At 43.9% G+C, this 17,125-nt stretch overlaps 1 protein-coding gene across 1 annotated transcript in view; it reads left to right on the top strand.

The window, feature by feature from the left end:
* The window catches only part of LOC100340890 (uncharacterized), a 110,080-nt gene that overhangs the window by 11,166 nt on the left and 81,789 nt on the right, over nt 1-17,125 (top strand). Inside the window, exons 4-5 of the mRNA XM_070058080.1 lie at nt 11,783-11,826; nt 12,487-12,740. Coding sequence (XP_069914181.1) covers nt 11,783-11,826; nt 12,487-12,740 — 298 coding nt within the window. The remainder of the gene's footprint in view (nt 1-11,782; nt 11,827-12,486; nt 12,741-17,125) is intronic.

Here is a 17,125-nt window from a genome sequence, read left to right as displayed (position 1 = left end):
TCTGCAGTCTGTTTGGTGTGGGGAGCAACCCGGACTGGACTGAGTTACTGGAATTAAGACTTATTCTATGCATCTGCTCTCCCACAATATGGCGCTGGGAGAGGAGAAAACAGCTTCTACGCAGCTGCCTCTTGCCAACTTGAGTGATGACCTCCAGGAGCTGATCCTGCTCCTGATTGGAGGAGAGCAGCGTACTTGGCGTGTGGGCAGCCGAGTTGGGATTGGCGGAGGAGGACTATAAAAGAGGAGAGAGACGGCATGCACCAGGAACATCTAAGGGGAACATCTGAGGGAACACCTGTGCAGCCCCCGAGAGAGCCGGCCGGCGGTGTGCCGCTCCCCCACGAAGACGGGGAGCGACATAATGGTGCCGTGACTCGGATATGAAGCCTAGGCAGGGTTCTGTGTCGTTCCTCCACGAAGAGGGGGAGCGACAGTTTGGTGTGTGTGCTGGGGGGGGGCAGTGCTGATAGTCAAAAAGCAGACTAATACTAGTAAAAATATGTTTCTCTGGGGTGTTTTGGATAGGATGCAAAGTGATGAAAAAACTTTTTTGCACTTAATGGTTGGGTTTTGAAAAATGGTTTTTTGGTTTTATTTATTTAAAAGACATAAAGGCACAGTACAGATAGTGACAGAGTGACGGGGGCCTGGGGTTCTTCCATCCACTGGTTCGCTCCCTAAATGATTGCCATTGCTAGGGCTCGCCAGAGCAAAAACCTTGAGCCTGGAATTCCATTGAGGTCTTCCGTGTTGGTGGGAGAGCTCGACTATAGAGACATCTGCTGCCTTGCTGGGCACATTAGCTGGAGGCTGGATCAGCAGTGGAACAGCTGGGACTCGAACCAGTGCCCGTATGGGATGCTGGCCTCACAGGCGGCGGTTCATCTGCTGTGCCTCAGTGCTAGCCCAAGTGAGGAGCAGGTTTGCAGACAGTTTCCGGGTTCATGGAAGTATCTACCTGTTGATTGTGAAGAGATGCATTCTGGTTTGGGATGGCTAGGGAAGTAGGAATGTAGAGTGAGATAAGTTGAAAGGAGTAGGGTTCTCTGTGACCTTCTGCCTTCTCCTGAGGTTTTCTGTTGGTTTCTGTTCCTGCTGTCTCTTGGCCCTTGGATAATCAAAAGCATTTGTGTTTAAGGCTGAATACACAAGTACCTGAATCTGTTATCATGAGACACTGAATTGACAAAGGCTACCGAGTGTTCATGCACGCAATTTCCCTTTTTAAAGCTCTAGGATTATTGATTTAAGTTTCACATGGTTTTTAAATAGAGTGTGTATGACTTTAGTTAATATTTTAGCCCTCCAAATGTCCCATTTAATTGGATCTGGACTAGTTTTATACATGCCCGCATGTAAATTTTTAAGCTTTGCTAGTTTGTTCACAGTGCATAGATTCTCACGCAGAGTTGTCATTTTGTTACCCAAGCCTAAATGTAATTTAGGTTTTAATTTGTCTCCTATTTAAGCCCAGATCTACTTTCGTTAAATCTAATTTCATGGCTTTTCCCAATTATCATATTCTTTTTATCTCTGATAAAATGAAATTTAATTGTGAAAACTAAAAGGTTTTGAAAAATAGTCACATCTTTAGATGGCACAGAGATCTCTGCCCATTGGTCAAAGTCTATATAATAAATATGTAATATAAAGCTTTTATATTGACTTCTACTTGATCTGCATTTTTCTTACAAGTACAATAAACTTTCTAATGTACTTGGTTTCATTTTTTGCTTACGAAGCTTTATGTGTCCTGCCTCTGTGTTTGCATAAGTGTTTGTAACTTTTTGTCACTCATTGACTGAAGCTATATTTGGGGACATGCCTGAAGAATGGCTTCCTTGTTGTTAAAATTTTCTTCATTTTGGCCAGCGCCGCGGCTCACTAGGCTAATCCTCCGCCTTGTGGCGCTGGCACACTGGGTTCTAGTCCCGGTCGGGGCGCCGGATTCCGTCCTGGTTGCCCCTCTTCCAGGCCAGCTCTCTGCTGTGGCCATGGAGTGCAGTGGAGGATGGCCCAAAGTACTTGGGCCCTACACTCCATGGGAGACCAGGATAAGTACCTGGCTCCTGCCATCGGATCAGCGCGATGCGCTGGCCGCAGCGCGCCGGCCGCGGCAGCCATTGGAGGGTGAACCAACGGCAAAGGAAGACCTTTCTCTCTGTCTCTCTCTCTCTCTCTGTCCACTCTGCCTGTCACAAAATTAAAAAAAAAAAGATTTATTCATTTGAAAGGGAGGATTACAGAGAGGCAGAGAGATTGAGAACGCTGGTTCATTCCCCAAAGGGCTGCAGTGGCCAGAGCTGTGCCGGTCCAAAGCTGGGATCCAGGGTTTCTTCTGGTCTCCCGTGTGGATGCAGGGCCCCGAGGATTTTAGCCATCTTATACTGCTTTTCCAGGTCATAGCATAGAGCTTGATTGGAAGTGGGACAGCCTGGACTCAAACCAGCACCCGTGGGGGATGCCAGCACTGCAGGCGGCGGCTTTACCAGTTTTGAAACAGCGCGGGCCCCGGGAATGGTTTCTTGAATTACGTGTGTGTGTGTGTGTGTGTGTGTGTGTGTTTGTGTGTGTGTATGAATAATAGAGCAAGGTTTTTAATCCACTGATTGACTCGCTGGATGACCACAATGGCCAGGCCAAAGCTAGGAGCCAAGAACCCAATCCAGATCTCCCACATGGATGGCAGGAGTCCAAGCACTGGGGTTGTCTTCTGCCCTCCCAGGTGCATTAGCAGGGAGCTGAATCAGAAGCCAAAGAGCCAGGATTCAAAACCTTAAGTCCCATATGGGAAGCTGGTGTCCCAAATGCAGCTTAACCCTCTGAACCACACCTCCAGATCCACTCAGATTTATCCAGTATCAGACAGAATCTACTTTGTATTACTGATCATTAATCTCCTTTTCACACAACATTTGCACTAGTAATGTCTCAGCAAATGCTGATAAATTGGTGTTTGGAAAGCAATATGGAAATAGATCTCAAGAATGCAAGGTGCAAAAGGAAGATTGAGCCAAGGGATCAGAAGATTGTTTCTCAGGTCCATAATTTATATCCTGCAAGAAAGTAGAATTAGCAGACAACAGGTATGCCCATGTGTTACGGAGTAACCCTTCCATGTTGTCTGTTGGCAAGGGTTTTTCATGAGGGGCTTTTCCATGAGCTTTCTGAAGTTCACATGCATGGATTTAAAAAATAAATTGCACCTGCAAGTGGCCCCAAGTGATGACCTGATTGGCAACAACCAGGAGAGTCAAGATATAAGTTTGAATCAAAATGTCATCACCAACAGCCGTACATCAACTCCCAAGAGAATCATGTTAAGAAAAAGACTCAATTTAAGCTCAAGTCCTAGTCCAAAACTGATTAACGAAAAGGTGAATTGCTCAGGAATGAAACCAGAAGCATGCAATATATTTCAATATGTGAAAAAAATTGCACCAAAGTAAATATGTAAATGTCATTTTCCACAAACTTCAGCAAATACTCTTGTACTTTTAATTGTTTTAATCTTTGTTGGAACATAAGCTCTCTGAGAAGGCAGAACATTTTGTTTTGTTCAACAGGGTGTTAGAAGTGCCTAGCACATAGTGTGTGCTCATAAACATCTGTCAGCTTTATTGAAACACAGAATTAGCCCCAAGCCTCGCGTTAAACACAGTTAGTTAGATGGTTCTATATTGAAAAACAGTGCAGTCCTAGGTGCAGAAAGAAATTTGTTCCAATTTTCTAATCTCGTGTAACAAGTCATCCCAGACGTTGTGGTTTAAATGGTACTTATTAATTTCCCAGTATTTGGGGGATGGCTGGGTGGTTCTTACTTGGAGTTCTTGTGTGTATAGTCTGGTGGTGGCTGGGCTGATGGTTCCTTCATCATGAGGCTGTTGAAAGCTGGCAGAAAGTAACCATTTCTTCCTCCAGGTGGTGTCTCCACTTGGCTCACTTCTGCTTCCTCACAACATGGGCAGTAGGAGTGATTTCTTACACCATAGCTGGATCCCCATAGAGCCAGTGTTAGGAGAGGCCCAGGTGGCAGCTGTCTTGCTGCCTTAGAAGCCTTAAGATCATTTATGCATGTTCCAGGAAGGAAAGGATTCATCTACTCACAGGATGTTAAACTCATGATGTTATTGACAAAGTGACCTTCTGAACAGAATGCCATGGAAAATATGGAGCAAATAGTGTTGAACGGTAATTAAGAGTGAAACGGTGTGTCTGGTTAGGTTGCCTTGGGCAAGCCCTGACTTCACCATACACCAGTTCTCTTTGACACATCTTGGCCATTTCAGGTTTAGTTTCTCACCCATAATAATGAATAAGCCCATTCAAATTGCATCGTTAGATTATTCTGCCATTAGGCATGTTTTGGTGGAACATTTTGAGACTCATTGTAAAAGGAACATGGAAGCTAACATAATCAAACTAATTTGGAATATTGTTTTTCTTGTCACTTTGACCACTAAATAACTCTAAAAGTGGAATGAACCAGTGATTGGTTGGTCTTAAGTTTTAGGAATGTAGGGAGATGATCCTTCTTGTCTTTGGCCTTGGGTGCATGCATTACGGTGCAAAAATGCTGCAAAATCATCCCATCCCTGACTTTCTTGAAGTTTACTATTAGATAAATTTATTACAGATCAGTCCTTACTGATATTTAGATCTCTGTTCTTTAATGCTAGAAGTGTACTCCTCAGTGAGCCTGAAGAAAATTCTACTTCTTTGCAATGAATTCTGCTACCACTCCAGATTCATCCTGTTAGCCATCTGATGCAACGTTGAATGAGTTTTCTGAATCAATGCTGGTTTCTTGGAAGCCGAACCATGTAAAGGCTTTCAAAGTTAGAACCTGTACCTATTGTTCTTATGAAGCCAGGCAGGGTCCGTTGATTGGCTTCTGGATAAGTGAAAGTGAAGAATTTGGAGATTGCTTTTGGGACCATTTCCTAATCTTATGCTGAAGCATCAGTTCTGTTTGTCCTGAGGTTATTTCAGGTAGTTAATAGATCTGCCTTCTCTTCATTTCACTTGATCTTAGAGAGCAAGGCATTCTGATTGTTGAGCGTTACTGTGTTTTTATCTTTTTTCTTGTTATCTCTACATTCTTCTGTAATGATGGAGTGTCAGAAGAGGCTCACCGAAATAAAAATCAAAGGACTGTTTTCATTTTCTAGTACTACCTTGTAGATCGTCTGTTCACATAACCATCAGTATTCCACCTTCTTCTTGGCATATTATGAGGGAACCATGAAAGGTTTTAAAAACTCATAAGAGCATTCAAGTGCAAGTCATTCTTAACAATGGAAAGGAGATAGATGTTGTTGTTTTCCAGTTCTGAAGAAGGTAGACTTCCAAAATGTTTAAGGTGTGCTGGGAATATTATAGGAGATGAAGATCGACTTTTCTGCACCTGGTCGTGAATGTTTTTCAGACCAAGGATGTGATTTCTGTTCCTCCCGCCTCGTTCTTTTAAATGCTGTAGTCGTTTTCAGTCTTCCTCAGTGAATGTTCTTACTCCCATCTCCCCATACGTTCCACCCAGTATCCGTGTTGACCCACATTTTTTTGCCTTTAAAGAGAGTTACCATCAAGGAGGATGAGCAGACCAGAGTCATTGTTGTGGCCAGATTCATGAGGAGTGGTAGGAATCTAAATGATAATTATGTACACACAGGTCACCATGGGTGCCTTGTGAATAGTATTTCCAATGTGGAATGAAGAGCATTACAGTCTTTTGATAGAACACAACACAACCAGAGTACTCAGATACAGTTGTCTCTAGAGATTCACATGTGGGAACTTACCACAAGAAGTGGTAGAAAAATGTGACTGCAAGGTCTTAGTGTAGGCTTTGAAAGTAACGTTCACAGTCATTTCAGTGTTGCTGATGGGAAAATTACTCATGAGGATACGCAGCATTTAGAATGAGTATTTTATAAAACCTAGTAACTCAAATTTCGAGACAATTTGTGATGCAGGAGTCATTCCAAGTATTATATTGTCGTTGTCCATTCATGGAGACGTGCATGGAATCAGGAGCCTGAAAAGAGTGATGGTCTCTTTAAGATCCTTCAGTGGGGCAACCAAACTTTGCTTTCATTATGGAAACAGTTGTAAAGGACAGTTTCTTACTTCCCAAATTTCGTGTCATGGGGCTTCTTATTCATGTCAGTCATGAACTCTGGGAAGTGACAACAATCCCAGTTGTGAGTAAAAGGCCCATGGAAGTGACACAGAGTTGGGAAAGCCGAGAATTTGTTTGGAAGTTGAGATAAAGAATGGACTCTGGGTATATCAGATGTTTCATACTTTGTTTTTAAAAACAGAATAGTTAACGTGTTTGTAGGAATAGATAGCATGTGAGGATTCAAACTTGACAACACACGTTAGATGTTTTTGTAAAAGCTGCTTTGGTTTTCAGTCGTTTACTCTATTTCACTGCCTTTCCACTCTTGTAAATTAACTATTCAACTGCTACACAGTCTTTATAACTTTATGTTTTACATAATTATAGTCTGTGCTGCTTCATAGTAAGACTGTACTCCACCCAAATTAGAAGCAGTCGAAGAAATTAATTCAATAGCAGTCGAATTCACGTAAGTGAATGCTGGAGGCTCAAGGATGTGTAAGTACTGATTTGGCAACATCTAATGCTGGAGGCTCAAGGATGTGTAAGTACTGATTTTGTGCTGCTCGCACAAAACTTCTCTTTATTTGTATTATTAGAAGGATATAGTATAAGTCTTTGTTAATGAAATCCTCAGAAAGGAGGTGATTAAATAGAACTAAGTACTTCCTCAACATACATACCACTTACTTGCTGATCGGTATCGGGAAATACTGAAACTGGCTTCTCATGAAACTTTTGGTCCCGGGGAACAAGGTCTTGTAGGTCCATCTCATTAAAGATTTGTTTAGTTGAAAGGCAGAGTTGACAGGGAGATCTTCCATCTGCTACTTCACTCCCCAAATGGCCACAATGGAAAGCGTTAGGCCAGGCCAAAGGCAGAAGCCTGGAACTGCATCCGGGTCTCCCAAAGTGGTGCATGGACCCAAACACTTAGGCCTCATCAACTGTTTTCACTGGCAAATTAGCAGGGAGATGGAATGAAGTGGAGCATTGGGACTCGAACCTGTGCTCACATGGGATGCTGGCATTGTGGGCTGCGGCTTAACTGACCGTGCCATAGTGCCAGCTCCTATCAGGCCCATTTCTAAAACATTGGAGATCTTTTGGGAAGATCACTTCGGTCAGACCTGCTCGGTAAAGCAATCCCAACAGAGTTCCTTTCCTCTGCTGCTTCACTGCTCGACTGCCTGCAACTGCTGGGGCTGGGCCAGGCCAAAGCTAGGAGCCGGGAACTCAGTCCAAGCCTCCCACGTTGGAGGAAGGGAACCAGATGATTGAGTCAACATCTACTGCCTCCGTGTGTGTGCATTAGCAGGAAATTGAATCGAAACTGGTGCTTGGTCATGTATGGAATTTGGATTTCAAACCAGGATTTGGTTCCCAACTGCATCACGTACTCTAATCTGTCATTAAAAATGTTGTAATCTGTGTATGCCTTCATTCTCCTTCTGTTTTCTCCGTTGCAGCCTTACACTTCTAGTCATCTACGAGACCCTCATCCACCCAGTTTCCACCATTGCACCACCATCCCTCCTACTCTATGTTAGCTTCAACCTACTTGAGGGCCTACATACTTGCCTCCCACTCTGTCCTCTCTGTATATCCTCCCATTCCTTCTGGCCCACCACGTTGGACTCACTTTCCTCGTAACCTCGAACCCTTGGGGAGAGCCTCAGGTGGCCACTGGGCTCACAGCCCAAGAATGTCCAGAAGATTCTACTTGTTCTTCCTTCCTCATTGTACCCCCCACCCCATCCCAGCTTAGGTGGCAACTAAGGCAGGGATGCCTTTGCCTACCCATCTGCCAAGACTCCCTGTAGCACCTGCTCCTCAGCTGTCTACCTGGCCAGCCTGCACCCTTCCTTGGAGCTCTAGAGCCCCTCAGACCAGGATGGTTTCAGGCCCTTGCTGGGTGGGAGCTCATCCACCTACCCCTCTGGATGGGCAGTGGTTGTAGGTTTTGAGGCCACAGTGCATTTGGTATTATGTACTAGGAGCATAAGGACTACTAGCTGCATGGAGCTGAGGTCAACAGTGGGCTCCCAGCCATGTCCACCTTCTCAGTGCCCCCATAGCCGTGTATGGTGGCATCTCCAGCAATACACCGCCCCTCCCATCAGTGAGCAGACAGCCTCATGGGCTCCTGAGGGACCACGGCCACCAGCAGGTATGGTCTCTTATGTTTATTTATCTCTCTCTCTCTCTCTCTCTCTGTGTGTGTGTGTGTGTGTGTGTGTGTGTGTGATTTTTTAAAAATAAGCATTAGTTGATGTTAAAACAGAGAAGGGAATGGTTGTTTTTCTGTCTTAAAAACTGTTCAAAAGAGAAAGAAGAAAACAGGCATGTACCAGTTCAAACAAGAACAGATCCCATAGATGGATCAATCCCTGTATTCCTGCAACTCCTGGAACATGACCAGGCTGAATCTGAGAACCAAGGCTTTGAAGCACAGTTCAGGTCTCCCAAGTGGGCAGATGTGAGATAACTACTGGAGTCAGCATCAGCTGTCTCACTGGAACCATGTTTGTAGGAAGCTGGAATCCCAGGATGAAACCCAGAATTAAACCCAGGCATTGTCTTATTGGACCTACATAGGCCTCTTCCTAGCCTCTTAACTGTTTGGCTAACCGCTGCAAGGATGGTTCCCCTCTTCTTTGTCCCCTTAGTGCATGCCTGTAAGGAATGAGTTCCTTACATTTTCATCCTGTAGTTACTAACTCAGTAATGTGCCAAGTACTTTACTGCTGTATTCTATCATTCTAATAATTGTCAAGATTTCTTCCATAAAAAAGGTTAAAAAGTGGAAGAAAGGAATCAGTTAAGGTTTTAAAATTTAATAAAAGAAGAAAAGTGTGACTCCACTGAACATTTGGCCAAATATATGATTCCAAGGTGAATGTGGATGCCTTTCTTGTCCTAATGAAACTGAAACAGTTGGGGCTGTCCTTTTGTTTGTACAACTTAGATTTGAGAGGCTGATGCCTGTGTCCTCAAAGTATGACATTTCAGTTGTCAAATGTAGCTACGCAAAGATTTCAAAAAATGATAACCTCGGGGAGTAGTAAATATGTGTGTCCCTGACAGCGGTTTCGTTTAGTTGTGTTTTGATGAGTGGAAACCATACATGAAAATTGATTGCAGGAAATAACTTATGATATCCTTGCTTTTAGTAACATACATATAAAATAATGAAGATTTGATTTATGGTAATGATTCTACAATCATATATGTGGGCCTGACCTCTTTGATTTAAGCAGCTACTGCATAGAGATGCAAGCACCTTCATTGAAGCATTGAAGTTAAAAGTCATGTTAGTATTCTTGTCTGCCACTTCTTAACTATATTCCTTTCTCTGTTGTGCCTGTGTAGTTATTGCACAGAGTGGGAGAAAATGATTTAGAAAGTGTTTCTTTTAGTTTCTGAAAGACAGTGTGTATAATTGTTGTCATTTCTTTGAATATTTGGCATAATTCACCTCTAAAACCATCAGGGAGTAGAGAGCTATCTTTCAGAAGATTTTGCCAAACTAAAAATTCTATTGCTTTGATATTTATAAGAATCATTAATTCATTTCATCTTGTTTAAGCTTATAGTTTATAGCTTTCAGGGAAATGTATTATTTCAGATAAAGTGTTAAGTACATAAAGCTCAGCAGAATTTTAGCTCACTGTCTTTCTTAAAAATATTTATTTATTTATTAGCAAGTCAGAGTTACAGAGAGATCTTCCATCTGCTGCTTTACTCACCAGATGGCCACAACGGCCAGGGCTGGACCAGGCTTGAGCCAGGAGCTTCCTCTGGGTCTCCCACGTGGGTGCAGAGGTGCAAGCACTTGGGCCATCTTCCACTGCTTTCCCAGGCCATAGCAGAGAGCTGGATCAGAAGAGGAGCAGCTGGGACCCAAACCATCACCTATATGGGATGCCAGTGTTGCAGGCAGCTTTACCTGCTACACCACAGCACTGGCCCCACTTACTATCCTTCTAATGTATATGTGGTGTGTGGCACCTCCATAATTTGTCTTCTCTTTTTCTTTATCATTGCAATAAAGATATATCAGTTTTGCTGACGCAGTTTTTGTGTTCACTAGTTTTTTGTTTTGTTTTCAATTTTAATCTGTTTCACTCTTTGACTTATTAGTTGCTCCCTTATGCTTGGCTTAGTTTATTTTGCTGTTCTTTGTTATTTTTTTAAACTAAAAATTATTGTTGAATAGATATCTTTCTTCTCTTCTAATAAATGCCTTTATTGCTATGAATTTTACTCCAAATACTGCTTAAGTTGCATCTGTATAACTCTGATACATCTGCATTTTAAATTTTTTAAAGTTATATCCTTTTCTAATTTATCTTGAGGCTTCCTCTTTGACTTAGGGATTTAGAAGTGTATCGTGGGGCCAGCACTGTGGCCTAGCATGTAAGGCTGCCACCTGCAATGCCAGCATCCTATATGGGCACCGCTTTGAGTCCCGATTGCTCCTTTTCGTATCCAGCTTTCTGGCCTGGGAAAACAGTAAAGATGGGCTATGTCCTTGGGCCCCTGCACCGCATGGGAGACCTGGCTCCTGGCTTCAGATTGGCTCAGCTCTGGCTGTTGCTGCCAATAGGGGAGTGAACCAGCAGATGGAAGACCTCTCTCTCTCTCTCTCTCTCTCTCTGCCTCTCCTTCTCTCTCTATGTAGCTCTGCCTTTCAAATAAAATAAATAAATCTTTAAAAAAAAAAGGAAGTGTGTTGTTTTACTCCAAGATTGGAAGTTTTCCAGCTATCTTTGTAGTATTAATTTATAAATTAAATAAATTTACATCTAATAACATTCTTTATAGCATTTAGTTTCTTTAAAAAAATTTGAAAGTCTGTTTTATGATGAAGAAATGGGCTACATTGGTGAATTTCCTTACGGACTTAAAAAATGGGTCTTCTGTTATTTTTGGGTGCAGTATTCTAAAAACATCAGTTATACCCATTTGATTGAAAGTTTGATGCAATTCTTCAATATCCTTAACTGATTGTCTTCTAGTCCTATCTGTTACTAACTGATGCGTCAACAATTACAAATAAAATTGTAAATATTTCTATTTCTCTTTCGATTTTCGTCAACTTTGCATAGTGAAGTTATGTTGCTATGTAATATGCATGTAGAATCATTTTATTGTTTTTTTTTTTTTAATTGCACCTTTGGGCAACATGCCATGACCCTTCTAACTCCTTCTAATTTTCTCTGCTCCAAATTGTACTTTCTCTAGTATTAATACAGTCGTTCAAATTTTTTGGATTAATGTTGCACAGGATGTATTTATTTACCCCTTTTACTACTTTATCTATTTCGATGTATTTGAAGTAAGTTTGTCATAGACAGCATCAGGAGGGGTCATTTAAAATAAAATCCTTTCTGAAAATTTCTCTCCTTCACTTGCTGTGTTTAGGCCAGCTGCATTCAACATACTCATTGATAGTTTTGGATTTAGCCCAATTTCATCATCTGTTTTTTGACATTGAACTCCTTTATTTCAGTTTCTCCTTTCTTGCTGTCAGGTGACTTGCATGGTTTTTCATTCCATTTTAATTTATCAGTTGTGATGTATACATTATCTGTTTCTATAGATTGTTAGTGACTGCCCTCAGAAGTATAACACACACTTTCTTTTTCATAGGCTCGTAACAGTTTTGCCGTATCAGGGAGAAATTTTACCATCAGGTAGGTCCTTTCTTTTCTCTTCTATGTCATAGTTTTCTTACATATTCCACATATCCCAACAATCCACATTAAAAATTCATCAGGTGAATGTTATAATTTTTGGTTCAATCATTGAATCAATTTTGTTTTAAAAGATTTATTTATTTTACTTGAAAGTCACAGTTACACAGAGGGAGAGAAGGAGAGATCAGAGAGAGAGAGAGAGAGAGAGAGAGAGATGTCTTCCATCCTTCCATCCCCTGGTTCACTCCCCGAGGACTGCAATGGCCAGAGCTGCCCCAATCTGAAGCCAAGAGCCAGGAGCTTCTTCCAGGTCCCCCATATGGGTGCCGGGGCCCAAGGACTTGAGCCATCTTCTACAGCTTTCCCAGGTCATAGTAGAAAGCTGGTCGGAAGTGGAACAACCGGGTCTCAAACCAGTGCCCATATGGGATGCCGGCACTGTAGGAGGCAGCTTTATCTGCTATGCCACAGCACCGGCCCTCATTGAATCCATTTTAAAAACCTATTGGGGCCGGCACTGTGGTGCAGTGGGTTAAGTCTCAGAGAACGTGGCGGTGAGACGGTGTCACTAGTCAGGGTTAGGGCCTGGAACTCTTCCTCTCCTGCAGTGGAAGGCTGTGTCTTTAACTGTCAGTGTGATGACATCCGCCTTCCCAGAATGCACCTGTCACATCCAGGTCCAGGATGCGTGCTCGCACCCCAACACATTCGTGGAGCTACTCGGAGGGCGCACCAGCCGGAAGGAGCTGCACCTCCAGCGCGGATGAAGGCTGCCGTTTTCTCTCTTTCTCCGTGGAGCGCTGCACACCGGGAGCCAGGGACCGCTTGTGCGTGCTTTTCCCCGTGCAGAGCCGTCCACCTTGGTGCTTTCCTGCTCTCTATCTCCGACGTGTGCATGGACCAACCAAACCGTAGGTACCATTTTCGTTTTTTTCTCTTTCTCTTGTCCACGGGCAGTTCTTTGGCCCGCTCTTGTTGAGCATTTCTCTGTGCGGGGCAGCCCATCCTGGGCCTGAATGTGTGTGTGTGTTTCCTGGGTGCTACATAACCTCCTTCCTATTTGCACGTGGGGCCGGTCTGCATTTTGTGTTTCTGTCTTGGAAGGAGACAAGAGCCTGCACCAAATTTAATATAATCTGGGTTCTGGTTCGAGTCTCGGCTGCTCCACTTCCTATCCAGCTCCAGCTAGTGCCCCTGGGAAAGCAGCGGAGGATGGCCCCAGTACCTGGGCCACTACACCCACATAGGAGACAGGGGTAGAGACAGGCTCCTGGCTTCGCCCTTGGCCCTGGCCTGGACATTCTGGCCATCTGGGGAGTGAACCAGCAGGTGGAAGACCTTTCTCTCAGTCTCTCCCTCTCTAACCATGACTTTCAAATAAGTAAATAAATAAATCTTCAAAATCATTAATATGTTCATGGCCCACATAGTAGAACTCTGGGAAGTAAGCTCATGAAGAGTGAGGAGACTTTTCCCATCCCGCTCCTCTCCAGAGCCCCTGATGGAGGTTGGGATTCTCTGCCCCTGCTGCTTTGTCTAAAATTTTGGTCCGGAGTGATTCACCCTGTGAGCTCTTTTCTCCGACCAGGCTAGGAAAAGTTTTTGTTTTTGTTTTGAGTTTGTGCAGTGTTTTTTCACTTGTTATGCATATGAACTGATGATCTACAAGCTCCTTAGTGTGCTGGACTAGATGCCAGCGAGGTTATTTTATGTTCATGCCTGGTAACATCTTATTGAAAGTTGGACATTGTATTAAAAACTTATGAAGGCTCAGAATGATAATCTCATTGCCCAGAGATAATTCACTCTATCATAGACCAGGCAAATAGCATGAGGGTCATAACTCAATCTTTTGGGGTGGCCCTGGCTCGAGTCTGCATTTCCTTCCTTAGAAGAGTCTGGCTTCGTCTCCACCCCTAGGCTGTGGACCTCCAGGGATCCCAAGTGAAAATCAGCGACGTTTACCAACGCCTCCTGATGGCTGATTCTCAGAACCGTAAGTTGGCCTCTTACTAAAATGACCAAAACCTGCACTCCTCTTTCCCATTCTTTCTTCCCCTCTACTTCTTAGTCTGTTAACCTAATGTTGTAGTAGGAAAACTGGCATCTGGTCTGCTTGTGTTTTACTGTGACCTGCTGTTCTCCGGGATTTTGGTCCCTCAAGGTCTAGATGCTGGAAACTGGCAGTTAGCCTAGTGGCTCAAGTGCCCACATCCCACGTCACGGTATCTAGTTTTGATTGCTGGCTCTGGCTCCTGGCTTCAGCTTCCTTTCAAGGCAGACCCAGGGAGGCAGTGATAATGGCTCAAATAATTGTTGTTTTTTTTTTTTCTACTCACAAGGGAGACTTGGATGGAGATACTGGTTCCCAGCTTCATCCTTGGCTGCTGTGGACATTTGGTGAATAAACCAATGGATGGGAGTTCTCCCAGCTCCCTGAAATAAGTAAACATCACCATTGAAAAGATCTGGATGTTTTCATTGGCCCAAACTCCACCTTTTGTTCCCCTGGTTCTGATATGTGGAAAGCTCTGCCTGGGTAATGATCTTCCCTTGGCTTCTGGTCCATTCTCTGGCTGGGTTCTCAGCTCCTTGCTTCAGACCAAAGTGGCTACTGCCAGTGGGAAGCACCTCACACCATTCTCCATGGGACTGTGGCCCTCAACTCCTGGATCTTTCAGTAGCTCCCAAATAACCTGCAACCAGATGCTTTTGTTTCATGCAGTTTTTCTGGTTGTTGTTCTTGGAAATGTTGGTCTTAGTAGAAAGGGAAGACCTGGGACAACTTATGAGAAGTAAAGTTGCAGACAGGTGCTCCTAGCAACTGTGAGATAAACAGAAGTGGTATAAAGAGCCCAGAGGGCAGTGTTGGCCATCCAAGTAATGAGATGACCCCTGGCTATAATTGAGGTTGTGTTTCTCTGTCCATCAGAATTGTTGGCATTCTCTTGTGTCTAGAGATGACACTACTGCCTCCTTTACCCAGAGTCATCCCTGGGAGAGAAAAGGGGGCAGCTTTCTAACAGATCATGTTCGGGTGGCCTCTTGGGCATGGGCTAGTAAGGAATTCTTAGGAAAGGACCAAGGCAGGGCTTAACCTGTGGCCCAGGGTAGCTCCAGTGTCAGTGCTGGAACCTGCTGCTAACAACTCACAAGAGCCTATGGTGTGTTTATGTGTGGTCACTTTAGTACATTGTACGGGCCACGTACACCATGGAGATCCACAGGCACTATAAACCAGGGCTTTGTTTTACGCAGATGCTGGTTGTAAAACTTGAATCAGGGAACGGCCACCCAGGAGGGATGTGTGGCAGTGGGGGTGGGGCCAGATTCAAGCCCTTTGGGTCAATAGATACTGGGGGCTGACTCAATAATGATTGGCTCTGTGTTCATGTGTGTGTGTGTGTGTGTGTGTGTGTGTGTGTGTTTTATCATTTAGTTCTCACTACACCATGAAATCAGATAGTAGAGACTAGGAGAATTTCTGTTCCCTGCTTCAGTCCACATTGCAACCTGGGTCGCTGTGATCCCCTTCATCTTCATCCTTAACCACAGCACCTGTAGCAGTACAGGGCGGGAGGACTGAGCCCAGGCTAGTTTCCGGTCGCTGAGGGCAGACAGTGCAGTGTGGCAGAGACCAAGGACCCGTGTGGCCCTGAGCACACACTCGGCCCATATAAGAAGTGCAAACAGGATTCTGAGCCCAAGCAGCATGGAGAGAACAGAGGGATCTGAGAAAAATTGTCCTTGGTTGCTTATTGTTCTTGCACCTTGTTGTCATGCCCCTGTCCTGAACAAACCCCACCACCTGTTTTCTCTGTTTCTATACCCAGACGGCACAGCGCAGGTGATGAAAACTCGCACAACAGAGCAGATTGCCGCATTCTAAATTCCTGATCACCAATCTCCAAGACAGCAGGGGTCCTACCAGAACTTGTGGGCTGACTTTTCCTTTACTATCCCTAGAAAGTTTTCACACTTTTAATGTGCGGAAGCATGCCTCTTCTCCCTCACTCAGTAATTCTAAAGTCGAACTTTCCTGTTTATTTTGCAGTATCTATAAATTCACGTAATGGGGTGAGACCCAGTACAGAGAGGGTCCCTGGACCCTGTATCCAGTCTCCTGCAGAACCAGCCTCTTGCAGAGTTACAGTACAGTTCCAAAGCCAGGAGACCACAATGGGCACAACCAAGGGAGAGAATGTTTTGGACCTCACAAGACTTCACGTCATCCTCGTAGAGCCACACCCATTTCCTCTGACAGGCTCCAGTCTGTCCCACAGCTCCATGACTGAGTCACATCCTGAATGTCATTTGTGTGCAGTCACACAGAGTAGGTGCCCCAGGGACTGGGTTTTATCAGTCAGCATGGGTCTCTGGAGATTCCTATAGGCCACTGTGCGTACACATAGTTCCTGTAGGTCACCGTGTGTACCCATAGTTCCTATAGGTCACTGTGTATTCATAGTTCCTGTAGGTCAGTGTGTGTATCCATAGTTCCTATAGGTCACTGTGCATACCCATAGTTCCTGTAGGTCACTGTGCATACCCATAGTTCCTATAGGTCACTGTGCATACCCATAGTTCCTATAGGTCACTGTGCATACCCATAGTTCCTGTAGGTCACTGTGCATATCCATAGTTCCTATAGGTCACCGTGTGTACCCATAGTTCCTGTAGGTCCCTGTGTGTACCCATAGTTCCTATAGGTCCCTGTGTGTATCCATAGTTCCTATAGGTCACTGTGTATCCATAGTTTCTATATGTCACTGTGCATACCCATAGTTCCTATAGGTCACTGTGTGTACCCATAGTTCCATCCTTTGTATTAACATCCGTGGGATGGATGGTCTGGTATTGCCCACTAAGGTCCATCAGGGTTGATTCCAGTTCTTGCCTATTAAAAATTAAGCTGCTGTAGACATGAAGTATTTTACATGAATGTAGGAATTAATTTTTGAGGGATAAAAACCTCTGGCACTTTAATTTATTATTAATTTAGTGTTGAGAGACTACCAAGCTGGTTGCCCGTGTAGCTGTACCATTTCATAGTCTCATTAGCAAGGTAGGGTTGATCCAGTTTCTGCACATCCTTGCTAGCATTGCATATTTTAAGTGATTTTTATTTGAGCCAATTTGATAGGTCTATACCGACATCCCAGGGTGGTTTGTACTTGCATTTCCCTCATGGGTAATGACATGGAACATCTTTTCATGGGCATATATGCCGACTGCATACTTCTTAGGTGGAATGTGTGTTTTCTAACTGGATTGCTATTTTACTGTTCAGTTGTGA

The sequence above is a fragment of the Oryctolagus cuniculus genome, chromosome 15, assembly GCF_964237555.1.
Source record: "Oryctolagus cuniculus chromosome 15, mOryCun1.1, whole genome shotgun sequence".
Taxonomy (NCBI): Eukaryota; Metazoa; Chordata; class Mammalia; order Lagomorpha; family Leporidae; genus Oryctolagus; species Oryctolagus cuniculus.
The sequence above is the reverse complement of the archived record's forward strand: the minus strand, read 5'-3'. Positions and strand labels throughout refer to the sequence as shown.